The sequence below is a fragment of the Oncorhynchus mykiss genome, chromosome 15, assembly GCF_057628025.1.
Source record: "Oncorhynchus mykiss isolate SJ-2025 chromosome 15, ASM5762802v1, whole genome shotgun sequence".
Classification (NCBI taxonomy): domain Eukaryota; kingdom Metazoa; phylum Chordata; class Actinopteri; order Salmoniformes; family Salmonidae; genus Oncorhynchus; species Oncorhynchus mykiss.
Genome location: NC_143036.1, coordinates 49,134,969 through 49,148,133, shown reverse-complemented (window position 1 = coordinate 49,148,133; position 13,165 = coordinate 49,134,969). Strand labels below are relative to the sequence as shown.

General features: G+C 43.1%; 1 protein-coding gene across 12 annotated transcripts in view; it reads right to left on the bottom strand.

The window, feature by feature from the left end:
* The window catches only part of LOC110490148 (lysine-specific demethylase 5A), a 45,671-nt gene that overhangs the window by 6,423 nt on the left and 26,083 nt on the right, over nt 1–13,165 (bottom strand). For 7 of the 12 annotated variants that reach the window (XM_021563351.3, XM_021563349.3, XM_021563348.3 and 4 more), the window contains exons 13-24: nt 11,469–11,588; nt 10,282–10,476; nt 9,829–10,010; nt 7,814–7,938; nt 7,512–7,662; nt 7,087–7,207; nt 6,742–6,918; nt 6,431–6,609; nt 5,947–6,103; nt 3,665–3,844; nt 1,764–2,330; nt 1,383–1,541 (exon numbers count right to left, since the gene is read on the bottom strand). In XM_021563351.3, coding sequence (XP_021419026.3) covers nt 1,383–1,541; nt 1,764–2,330; nt 3,665–3,844; nt 5,947–6,103; nt 6,431–6,609; nt 6,742–6,918; nt 7,087–7,207; nt 7,512–7,662; nt 7,814–7,938; nt 9,829–10,010; nt 10,282–10,476; nt 11,469–11,588 — 2,313 coding nt within the window. The remainder of the gene's footprint in view (nt 1–1,382; nt 1,542–1,763; nt 2,331–3,664; nt 3,845–5,946; nt 6,104–6,430; nt 6,610–6,741; nt 6,919–7,086; nt 7,208–7,511; nt 7,663–7,813; nt 7,939–9,828; nt 10,011–10,281; nt 10,477–11,468; nt 11,589–13,165) is intronic. The other 5 variants (XM_090200221.1, XM_090200219.1, XM_021563352.3 and 2 more) reach the window with 1 other exon arrangement.

Below are 13,165 nucleotides of genomic sequence, written 5' to 3'. Positions count from 1 at the left end.
AACTTCTAAATGAGAGAATTGTTTTCATAAGTAAACTTATGCTCCCTCAGTGGCCACACCCAAGTGAACAGACATTGGTTGAGAACTATGAAACGCCCTTCTCTCCCCCAATACAATAGTCCGTTGACGGATGTAAACCTCAGTTCCCGATGACGTGAGGACTGGTGTCCGTACGATTAAAAGGGCAAATTTGAACTACACCCTAACAAAATTAACATTTAGTTCCACAAATGTTAGGACTACTGTCCTAACGTTTAAAAGGGCGAATTTCAACGTGGAGGTGACGATCACCACGCTGGAATGGTGAATTTCGACTAGACCAGCCAAAATACAGCACAAGCTGAATATGGCAACTTGGTATGAACTTTGAACTATTATTCACTAAAGAAGTGATACCTCCTAGACGTTGAATCTCCTAAGAACAACAGGGTACTTTAACGTATCCGCTCTACAACACTACGACCAAAAAGATGCTTCAAAAAAGGACAATGGTGATCTCTGCTGGGAAAACCAGTCTTCAATCTTCGACCCATCTATCGAAGTGCAGCTCAAGACTAAATATATCTTGATTTTCCTTTTCCGAAAGGGTGGTTATTAGAATGCATAATATTCTGTATTTACGGTAGCATAGCGTCTCAAGGTCCGATAGAGACCCAATCCCTTTGTCCCCCAGTCTTCCCGCTCTTTCATTCAAACCCAACCCCCTTCCTTTGTGTAACCAGCCGTCACATCGGGTTAGCCCACTAGGGGCTTTTCATGATATGATTAGCACACACACACACACACACACACACACACACGTGATTATTTAGGTATTTAGTAAATAAATAAATTATGCTGATTCAACTGGGGTTCATGCAGATAACCAAGTACTTACGACAATCAGAATGAGACCGATCGAGGTGACGATTAATAATTGACTGCTATTGATATAAAAGATATTCAGATCTTTAAGAGAGTGGATTCAGGAGATAACAGCTCTATATAAATGAATGCTTCCGTGGTGCCCCAGGTTATTAATGGTTTAATTGTTGCATGGTTTAATTCAATCACGTAATAAATTAAACGTTAGGTAATCGATTTGATAACATATGTCATAATTTAATCATAGTCAGAGACACGACACTACCGTGGAACCAATCTTTCTGTTTTTCACTCTAATGCACTGAACAAACGAGGAAGAGAGGACATAAAAAAAACACTTCAGTCTGTTCATCTCTTGACTTACCTTATCCCAAAGCACCTTGTTTAGAGGAATGACTGACCATGAGATCCATATAGAGAGTTAACAGACAACTTTTTTTTACACTGGACGCCATGTTAGCGTCTCCAAACTCACTATACTTGGCTCTGAGTACCATACGGCACCATTAATCTCTTACCTGCAGGTCAGGGTTTGCGGCAGCCTTCTGCAGCTCAGCGTTGATAATCTTTTCGGTCTTCTCCCGGGCAGCCTGTTCTACCATCCTCTGACTGAGCACCGACAGCTTGGCCAGGGCCGAGGACAGCTCGTCTGTAGCCAGGGCCTGCCTGGCGCGGTCCTGCAAGTAGAGAGGATTTAGATTAATCAATTCCATTAATGAACAGAGATAAGAGTTGAAATAAACAACATTTAGTTTGATTCAGAATGTGTGGCTTTTCACCCTTTCACATATACTTCTTACTAAGTTTTGCAGGTAAAACTCCTACCAAACTTTGATTAAATCAACCCTAGCAACCATCAAATAATTGATTCTGAAAACAGGTGTTGAACTCATCCCTACCTGCCAGCCCATGGCCCTCTCCGTCAGGCACTGTAGGGCCTCTCCCTCAGGCAGACGCACCGGCAGCTTCTGGAGGGACACGAGTAGGGACAGGATGGTCTCCAGACGCGGGCGACGCGAGCGCTGGCACAATGGGCACAGGAACTTTGCCTCCTTGCTGTTGCTCTGCCAACCGGCTGTGCCCATGAGCTTCTTCTGAGAGCCCGTTTTCGGTAACGGCACGCAGGCTCCGTGGAACCAGTCCTTGCACAGTTCACACTGCAACATAAACCCGCTGGCGGTCTTACGACACAGACAGAACTTTACCTCCTCGATACGGTCAGACATGGCCATCTTAGCCAGGTTGGCAGCTCGGAGGGAGTGGATGGCCTCAACCTCTTTCTGCTCCTTGGATTTGAATGCCGCTACAACGGTGGCCGGGTCGCAGGCGTCTTCGTAACTCTCGTCCAGGTCACTGAGACCCTCCAGGTCGAGACCTCCTCTCTCCTTCTCAAGGAGCTCCTTGACTCGTTTGCGTTTGCCCTTGCTGTTGCCGTAGATACCAATATCCACACGTGGACTGAGGACCTAAGAGAGAACACACAAGAATAGAGATTAGCAAAGACGCCATCTAACTACCAGTCCTATGATAATATTGGTCCTATTCCCAACTACCTACAGTATAGACAGATGGAATTCACAACAACTTGCCAATGTTGATTCACTAACTTCTGCACCATTCTACATAGCTTAACCTTTTGCGTGTAGGGGGCAGTATCTTCGTTTTTGGCTAAAAAGAACGTACCCATTTGAAACTGCCTATTTCTCAGCCCCAGAAACTAGAATATGCATATATTCAGATTAGGATAGAAAACACTCTAAAGTTTCCAAAACTGTCAGACTATTGTCTGTGAGTATAACAGAACTGATATTGCAGGCGAAAACCTGAGGAAAATCCAATCAGGAAGTGCCTCTTATTTTGAAACCTCTGTTCCTATGCATGCCTATGCTCCATTTAAAGGGATATCAACCAGGTTAATTTTTCTACGGCTTCCCTAAGGTGTCAACAGTCTTTAGACATAGTTTCAGGCTTTTATTTTGAAAAATGAGCGAGAAAGATCACATTGCGTAAGTGGATAGGTGGGGGCTCTCAGAGTGAGTTTTGCGCAACAGAGTAAAGCGGCCATTGTTCCTCCCTGTCCTATTGAAAAACCTACACTCCCAGTTGATATATTATCAAATATATATTTTAAAAACAACCTGAGGATTTATTATAAAAAACGTTTGACATGTTTCTGTGGACATTATGGATATTATTTGGAATTTGTCTGCGTTGTCGTGACTGCTCTTTACTGTGGATTTCTGAACATAACGCAACAAACCAACGGAGGTATTTTGGATATAAAAATAATCTTTATGGAACAAAAGGAACATTTGTGGATAACTGGGAGTTCCATGAGTGAAAACATCCGAAGATCAAAAGGTACACGGTTAATTTGATTGCTTTTCGTGCTAAGTGTACTTAATGTTTTGTCATGCGATCGATAAACTTACAAACGCTTGGATTGCTTTCGCTATAACGCATTATTTCAAAATCTGAGAGGACAGGTGGATTAACAAAAGGCAAAGCTGTGTTTTGCAATATTGCACTTGTGATTTCATGAATATCAATATTTTTTTGTAATATTATTTGACTGTGGCGCTATGCTATTCAGCGGTTGCTGATGACAATTATCCCGCTTAAGGGATGGGTAGCGTCAAGAATTAAGCAAAGATCTCATATTCCACTCTAGGGTCAGCATAGTCTGAAAAGGGCTGCTTGGTTGGGGGAAAAAAATATTTCAAACTACCATCTCAGCAACATACTTATCCATGCCTTCTCAGTGCATAGGTACAGCCCAACCCAGGGTATTATGACTTACCTGTAGCAGGGTGTAGGTGGAGTTCTTCTTGAGGAAGGTGCGTGCGGTCCTCTCCCTCCAAGCGCGGGCCGAGGCCACCTGGGATTCGACCTGGGGCAGGGGATCCAGCCGGACGGGGATGGAGCGACCCCTCGCCAGCAGGCTCTCCAGCTGCTCCAGGTACGCATAGTTACTGCCACTCTGGAGGGAGTGAAACGCACAGGGGAAACATAGGGGAAATGAATCATGTCAATAAAAAAAAAATTGATGCATCGCCCAGTATCACCCTTCCCATTCATCATTCATGTTCTGATAAGATAAATTACAAACTTATCTGGTAACAACAACCATGTTTCCATCCAACTATTTATATGCAGTAAAGTTTGTCGGATAAAAAAAATCTAATAATCACGACAGGCCTGATGGAAACAGTATAAATCGCCAGTAAACTTTCCAAATTTCGACAGAAAAAAAATACAGGGGATAATTGTTTTGTCGGTGAAATAGATAAATAGGACCAATGCAGTGGAAATGCTTGGATGCGGATTTGTTGATGGTGTTACCATCATGTTGCAGTAAATAATATGGTTGTGTAGTCCTCCCAGTATGTCTTGGAAAAGCATTCATACTGTACAGTTTATTAGGCTACAGACTACATAAGTTATGAACTTCACAGGGTGGTGAAAGTGCACAGTGATGAGGAGCTTGTTGCTTCTTCCCAATAAATATTGAGGGTCTTAATTTTATGCTGGGGAAATGATGATCGGTGCTTGGCTGTCAAATAAAATGATCTTGCTCTTATCCATAATCTCATCATGAAGCCTACCCTCTGCTTTTTATATGCAAGCTGTTTACTAGAGCACAAGTGCCAAGACCAGAATGGGCACATTTGTTGTTTATCGCAGACTTTGAGGCAAAACCATCGACAGAGTTAAAAAATGGGATGGAAACACATACAGTGGGGCAAAAAGTATTTAGTCAGCCACCAATTGTGCAAGTTCTCCCACTTAAAAAGATGAGAGGCCTGTAATATTCATCATAGGTACACTTCAACTATGACAGACAAAATGAGAAGAAAAAAAATCCAGAAAATCACATTTTAGGATTTTTAATGAATTTAATTGCAAATTATGGTGGAAAATAAGTATTTGGTCAATAACAAAAGTTTCTCTATACTTTGTTATATACCCTTTGTTGCCAACTTCAGTGATCTTTGCAATTCGTTCCAGTCATTGGCAGCAGAGAACTGGAAGGAAAGGCGGCCAAAGGTCAAACGTTTTCTTTACGTCTTCACAAGGTTTTCACACTGTTGCTGGTATTTTGGCCCATTCCTCATGCAGATCTACTCTAGAGCAGTGAAAACCTTGTAAAGAAAACGTTTGACCTTTGGCCACCTTTCCTTCCAGTTCTCTGCTGCCAATGACTGGAATGAATTGCAAAAATCACTGAAGTTGCAGGCTTCTATCTCCCTCACTAACTTTAAGCACCAGCTAGCTGTACACAGCCCATCTGTACATAGCCTATCCAACTACCTACCTCATCCCCATATTGTTTTTATTTACTTTTTTCTCTTTTGCACACCTCTCTTTTGTATCTCTACTTGCACATCATCATCTGCACATCTATCACTCCAGTGTTAATTTGCTAAATTATAATTACTTTGCGACTACGACCTATTTATTGCCTAACCTCCTTACGCCATTTGCACACACTGTATAGACTTTTTCTATTGTGTTATTGACTGTACGTTGGTTTATTCCATGTGTAACTCTGTTGTTGTTTGTGTCGCACTACTTTGCTTTATCTTGGCCAGGTTGCAGTTGTAAATGAGAACTTGTTCTCAACTGGTCTACCTGGTTACATAAAGGTGAAATAAATAATAAAAAAATTACCCGGAGGAAACAACGTATAGCTGGCGACCAAACCCAGACGCTATAGCGCGATGGGACAAGGAAATCTCGGGCGGCCAAACCCTCCCCTAACGACGCTGGGCCAATTGTGCGCCACCTCATTGTTCTCCTGGTCACGGCCGGCAGTGACACAGCCTGGGATCGAACTCAGGGCTGAAGTGACACCTCAAGCACTGCAATGCAGTTCCTTAGACCGCTGCGCCACTCGCTTAAAAATCTTTCAACAAATTGATGAAAACCTAGCTAACGTAAGCTTTTAACAAATGAGCAAGCCGTTCCATTGCGTATAAACAGAGCAGAGCGCGTCACATACAAATATTTAGAGATGCCTGCCTATACTGTAGCTACATCTGTATCACATCACAAATTGAATCTATACTCATCAGTAATTACCGTGTGACGCGACACTACCTGAATGGCATCCACCTTGGCACTCCACTCCTTGGCCTTGTGCAGAGCCTCTCGGAGGGCCAGGACATTGGGCAGGTAGGCCGGGATGTTCCTGGCCTCTATCACAATGTTCTCTAGGGTTAGCATGCTGTGCCGAGGCCTGGGGGAGGAGAGACAAGAAATAATGGATTTAGAAAAATTAATCTCACAGGCATCCTTTGATGCAATATGCTAAACAGGAATTGGGTCACATTCAGAATGGGTAAAATGTTTTGAAACTGAGTGAAACTACCTGAACTTGTCCAGTAAGACCAATTTGTTAAACATTTTTGCGAAGGTGTACACTATTGAACGCGACCCAAGCATATGACACCAAAGCTATAGGCAGGTGACTTAAGAACAGCATTATCATATTCGCATTTACCTGGCCTGTAAGGCAGATGAGAGAACTGTCCTATAGGTATGTAATGTGTATCTTCATCATTACCTGGCCTGTAGGCATGCGCGGGCCTTGTCCTCCCATCTCTCTGACACAGTGAGTATCTCCTGCAACTCAGTCATGGCCTTCTCCACAGCATGGTGTGGTGCCAGCCCCACCCCAGAGTCTATCAGCCGCTTCATCAGCTCCAGGGTCACCCGATGGGGCTCTGCCAGCATCACACGCACCTAATCATAACAAAACGTTTCAATTGAATATTATTCCACTCCCAGAAAACAATTTTAGACTGCTGAAGAAACCACACAAACAAACAAACTGAGGTAAAAAAACGAATGTACAATAATATCATCAGTCATCACCTCATCCAGCCAGCGGGCCTGCTGCAGCTCCTGTTTGAGCCTGGGCAGCTCAGGTAGTTCCACATCCAGACCTCCACCCAGGTCTAGCAGGGCCTGCAGCTTGGAGGAGTCAGGCAGCTCGTCAGCCAGGGCTAGCTGGGCTCTCTCATGGAAATCCTCCACGTTCTCTAGTAACTCCTGGGGGAGGGAGGGAGGGATATGGTGTTATATACTAACAATCAAAGAATACTGGTTTGGGGACAGGTCAACTTCAGTGATGTAATACAAATAGAGTAGGATGTCAGAGGAGGAGAATTCCCGTACATCTCTTAATAATGGCCAGTGACTATTATGTTTGGGACTTACTTTGACCTGTCGAGCCTGTCCAATGACACAGGGCAGTTTGAACAGCTGCTCTACAAAGACCTTCAGCTCCTCCACTGTCAGCTTGTTACGAGTCCTGCTGCTCTCTGGACGCTGCCTGGTACTGGAATACAGAGAGATATACTTTGAGTTGATTTATTACTCACAGGTAGGGGTATAAACGTTAAAATGGTGCTTGAGGTTATGTCCCGATGTGCGACCCTTCTCCCAAAGTGCGCACTAGCACACTCTCCCTCACAGATTCTTTGGTGTAAAAACAAAGGAGAATGCTTGCACCGATCCAATGTTTTTAATTCCATGGTGTGGAGTGTGCAAATACACAATTCAGAAGAAGAGAACAGGGACATAAACTTCAGTGTGACATAACAGCGGCGTGTGTGTGTGTGTGTATCTTGTACTCTACGGACCTGTGTCTCTGCTTGCGGCTGAGCAGTAGCTGGGCCACAGAGGAGCAGGTTTCGGCCTCCTTCACCATTTCTCTCAGCCGACGGAACAGACTGTTCTCTGGGTACTTCCTGTCCTCTGCATCCTCCAGAAGAACCTTCAACTCTATCAGGTCTGACAAAGGGAGAGGGACAGAGACACAGACAGGAGAGCAAGAAATATAAGAATAGAGGAGAGAGCAACATGAGGCATGGGGAATCATAGTACAATTGTTCTAATATTGTGCAGAGTATTTCCGCCTTTACAATATAGATAGTCCACCTACCTTTCTTGTTCTTGTGGTCAGCAGCTAAGGCCTCAGTGACCCGCTTGGCCCAGGTGTCATAGGACTGGGCTCTGGACTTCACCCCATACAGCATGGAGGGAAACTCCTCCAGATCATAACGGTAGCTGGAATACAAAGAGACAGAGGAGCGTCAGCACCTATTTAATATTGATTGCGCTATGGGGTTAGTGACCCAGATTAAGCCTATTCATAAATTTAAAAAACTACTTTCAGTGGAGATGAGATTTATTCTGGGCCAGTGAAAATACATCTTGTTAGACTTCAATGCAGCTTTTGACATTATCGATCATAGTCTGCTGCTGGAAAAACTTGTGTTATGGCTTTATACCCCCTGCTATAAATGTGGATAAAGAGTTACTTGTTTAACAGAACAGAGGGTGTTCTTTAATGGAAGCCTATCAAATATAATCCAGTTAGAATCAGGAATTCCCCAGGGTAGCTGTTTAGGCCCCTTGCTTTTTCAATTTTTACTAATGACATGCCACTGACTGAGTAAAGCCAGAGTTTCTATGTATACGGATAACTCAAAACTATACACATCAGCTACTACAGCGACTGAAATGACTGCAACACTCAACAAAGAGCTGGGTGGCAAGGAATAAATGAGTCCTAAATATTTCTAAAACTAGAAGTTCTGTATTTGGAACAAAACACTCACTAAACCATGAACCTCAAATAAATAATGTAGAAATTGAGCAAGTTGAGATGACTAAACTGCTTGGAGTAACACTAGATTGTAAACTGTCATGGTCAAAACATATTGATGCAGTTGTAGCTAAGATGGGGGGGGGGAATTTTGTCTATAATAAAGCGATGCGATGCTCTGCCAACACTATCAACAAGGCAGGTCCTACAGGCCCTAGTTTTGTCGCACCTTGACTACTGTTCAGTCGTGTGGTCAGGTGCCACAAAAAAGGACTTAGGAAAATTGCAATTGCCTCAGAACAGGGCAGCATGACTGGCCCTTGGATGTACACAGAGAGCTAACAATAATATGCATGTCAATCTCTCCTGGCTGAGAGTGGAAGAGAGATTGACTTCATCACTACTTTTATTTATGAGAGGTATTGACACGTTGAATGCACCGAGCTGTCTGTCTAAACTACTGGCGCACAGCTCAGACACCCATGCATACCCCACAAGAGGTCTCTTCACAGTCCCCAAGTCCAGAACAGAATATGGGAGGCACACAGTACTACAGAGCCATGACTACATGGAACTCTATTCCACATCAAGTAACTGTAAATTTAGATAAAATTTAGATACAAAAAAACAGAAGAAAAAAAATGAAACAGCAGGGACTGTGAAGCAACACAAAATTGGCACAGACACACACAAACACGATAACATTCACATGGATTTAGTACTGTAGATATGTGGTAGTGGTGGAGTAGGGGCCTGAGGGCACACAGTGTGTTGTGAAATCTATGAAAATATTGTAGCGTTTTAAAATTGTATAAACTGCCTTCATTTTGCTGGACCCCAGGAAGAGTGTCTGCTGCTTTGGTAGGAACTAATGGGGATCCATAATAAATACAAATGCATCCAAGTCCTCACTGATGCATTGACAGGTAAAAACCACTGTCATTAATCAATGGGCTCTTATGGGGGCTTCTGAGCAGTACAGAGTTCATAACTACTTTACATCATTCATCCATTAATTCCGTGTCACCAGAGACACTTGTAACTCCTTAAATTAATGTATTCACTCACTCAAAAACCAACCCACTCACCCACCCAAAAACCAACCCTCTCTCCGTAATAGAGCTGGGATGATAAAAATTATCGACACCGACCATACCAATCACTTATCGTTCATTAAGATAAGTAGCCTATATGTAAAGTTTGAAATGAAATAAGTTTGTTGACATGGGTGATTCTTAATAGGACAATTGATAGCTACAACCATTAACCTAGTAGTAGTACAACAGATAATAAAAACTGGCGCACATTCTTATGAACTTATGTCCATATCACCCAGCTGTACTCCTTACCGTAGACACTTGTTTCCCAGGGGACAGTCACAGAGTTCCTTGGCGTGGTGCAGACAGACTAGACGCTCTGGGCTGCAGGGACACGTCAGAGCCGACAGGAAACATGTGGTCTTACACTTCTGACACTGACGCTCGTCATCAGGGACCAACTCAAACACCTCCTGCTCCGAGGACAGCACACCCTGCAGTCACGGAGGGAAATCGCAATCAGAAAACAATCCACTTTAACTAGAGTGGGAGGACGAATGTGAAATTACATAATTGATTCACTTTTGGAATGTTCATTTGAAATATATCTTTGGGATTGTGTGATGTCAACATTGTTGTATCATCATAATGTATTCAAGTAAACCCCGCTTGCATTACTTCACCCTCTCTGTCCATCCTGTAAAGTTTTCCTAAAATGGCAAAAAGTTGTTTATATAGAAATCCCCATTGGGCCCTGTCCCTCACCATCTCCTGCACGGACTTTCTGAGCCGTGTCTCTTCCTCCATCATCTCTCCCATCTCTCTGAAGACTGCAGCAGCCAGCTCCACATCCAGGCTCTCGGGGTCGGCAGCCATCTTGCACAGCAGCTCCTCGTGGGAGAAGACACAGTAGCGGTGGAGCCGCCGGTAGTGGGCCACACACTGACGACCCATCGGGAGCTGGGAGGGAACAGAGACACAAAGAGAGAGAAGAGAGAGAGACAGAATGTCAAAGTCTTTAATCGATTCCTTGGATCTTTTCTCCTAGCCTCCTCGAAATATCAAGGAGAAGCAAAGAGAACATTGGAGGGGGAATATCTAAGATGATAGTTTCACCAAGACAGCATTGCGGCCAGTAAAAAACGTATAAAATACTTGACTTAAAATAATTAAATTAAGCTCCCAACGTGGCTTGGGCAGTATACCGGGGTATTTGGATATAGCCACGTGATGGTTTTCCAATACCATCAATAGCATTGAAATAACTTTTTGGTTTTTGTTTGTTTTTTAATTGAAAATTTGAAGCTACTTAAATAAATACCTGCAGTCAACGTGCGCAATATGTTAGGAGATAAAGAAGATTGCGCTCTGCCATTTCACTAGTCACATAATTTCTCATTATGAAGCGTAACGGTAGTCCCCAGTCACGTTGTGTTTGTTTGCCTTGTGAGTCACTGTTGTGCAGCATGCACCAGGTGATCTAGTTAAAGCATAAAATTCATGGCTTAATGTTTGCCAGCTAGATATCATAACTAAGTTAACTGTCTAGAATATGCTAAAAGCTCTTGCAGTTGTGCATATGGTTTGCTAATTTAGTAGCTAGTTGGCTAAGTGGTTAGCTTCTTACAAAATCAAGCATTCACTTAGTAACAGCAGAGAATCCACTCCTGGATCAAAAGCCTTGCTGTCTAAAACTAGTTTTATTGCGCTCGTTAGCATTCACTACGGGATTTTACATGTACTTGTTAGCATTGCTAACCTTCAGATTAAAGAGAATCAGTTGGGTTTGAAAACAGTCCTGGTATTACCGAATCTCCCAGTATGGCACAAGGTCGGTATGAAGGTATGATAATCTGGATACAGCCCAAACCAACTTCCAATTTCAAAATTCAAATTCAACATTCTGGTAATATTTGTTAAAACACAAACACTTGTTAAAACTTTAAACCCACCCAGTCTGCGGTACAGAAGTTGACAGCCTCAGCAAAGTTGTATCCCTGGTTGAAGCCACTGTGGTAGGCTCTGGGAAAAGTCACCACAAATTCCCCTGCACACTGGTTGGTCCGGAAAACCTGAGTGGTATAAACACACACCAGTAAGACACAATGCAGACTTGATCTCGTAAAAGCAGTGTTGGTAAAAGTACTCAATTGTCATATTTGAGTAAAAGTAAACATACAGTGGGGCAAAAAAGTATTTAGTCAGCCACCAATTGTGCAAGTTCTCCCACTTTAGGTACACTTCAACTATGACAGACAAAATTAGAAAAATCCAAAAAATTACATTGTAGGATTTTTTTATGAATTTATTTGCAAATGATGGTGGAAAATAAATATTTGGTTGATAAAAGTTTCTCAATACTTTATGTACCCTTCGTTGGCAATGACAGAGGTCAAACGTTTTCTGTAAGTTTTCACACACTGTTGCTGGTATATTGGCCCATTCCTCATGCAGATCTCCTCTAGAGCAGTGATGTTTTGGGGCTGTTGCTGGGCAACACAGACTTTCAACTCCCTCCAAAGATTTTCTATGGGGTTGAGATCTGGAGACTGGCTAGGCCACTCCAGGACCTTGAAATGCTTCTTACGAAGCCACTCCTTCGTTGCCCGGGCAGTGTGTTTGGGATCATTATCATGCTGAAAGACCAAGACACGTTTCATCTTCAATGCCTTTGCTGATGGAAGGAGGTTTTCACTCAAAATCTCACGATACATGGCCCCATTCATTCTTTCCTTTACACGGATCAGTCGTCCTGGTCCCTTTTCAGAAAAACAGCCCCAAAGCATGATGTTTCCACCCCCATGCTTCACAGTAGGTATGGTGTTCTTTGGATGAAACTCAGCATTCTTTGTCCTCCAAACACGACAAGTTTAATTTTTACCAAAAAGTTATATTTTGGTTTCATCTGACCATATGACATTCTCCCAATCTTCTTCTGGATCATCCAAATGCTCTCTAGCAAACTTCAGACGGGCCTGGACATGTACTGGCTTAAGCAGGGGGACACGTCTGGCACTGCAGGATTTGAGTCCCTTGGCGGCGTAGTGTGTTACTGATGGTAGGCTTTGTTACTTTGGTCCCAGCTCTCTGCAGGTCATTCACTAGGTCCCCCAGTGTGGTTCTGGGATTTTTGCTCACCGTTCTTGTGACCATTTTGACCCCACAGGGTGAGATCTTGCGTGGAGCCCCAGATCGAGGGAGATTATCAGTGGTCTTGTATGTCTTCCATTTCCTAATAATTGCTCCCACAGTTGATTTCTTCAAACCAAGCTGCTTACCTATTGCAGATTCAGTCTTCCCAGCCTGGTGCAGGTCTACAATTTTGTTTCTGGTGTCCTTTAACAGCTCTTTGGTCTTGGCCATAGTGGAGTTTGGAGTGTGACTGACTGACAGGTTGTGGACAGGTGTCTTTTATACTGATAACAAGTTCAAACAGGTGCCATTAATACAGGTAACGAGTGGAGGACAGAGGAGCCTCTTAAAGAAGAAGTTACAGGTCTGTGAGAGCCAGAAATCTTGCTTGTTTGTAGGTGGCCAAATACTTATATTCCACCATAATTTGCAAATAAATTAATTACAAATCCTACAATGTGATTTTCTGGATTTTTTTTCTCATTTTGTCTGTCATAGTTCAAGTGTACCTATGATG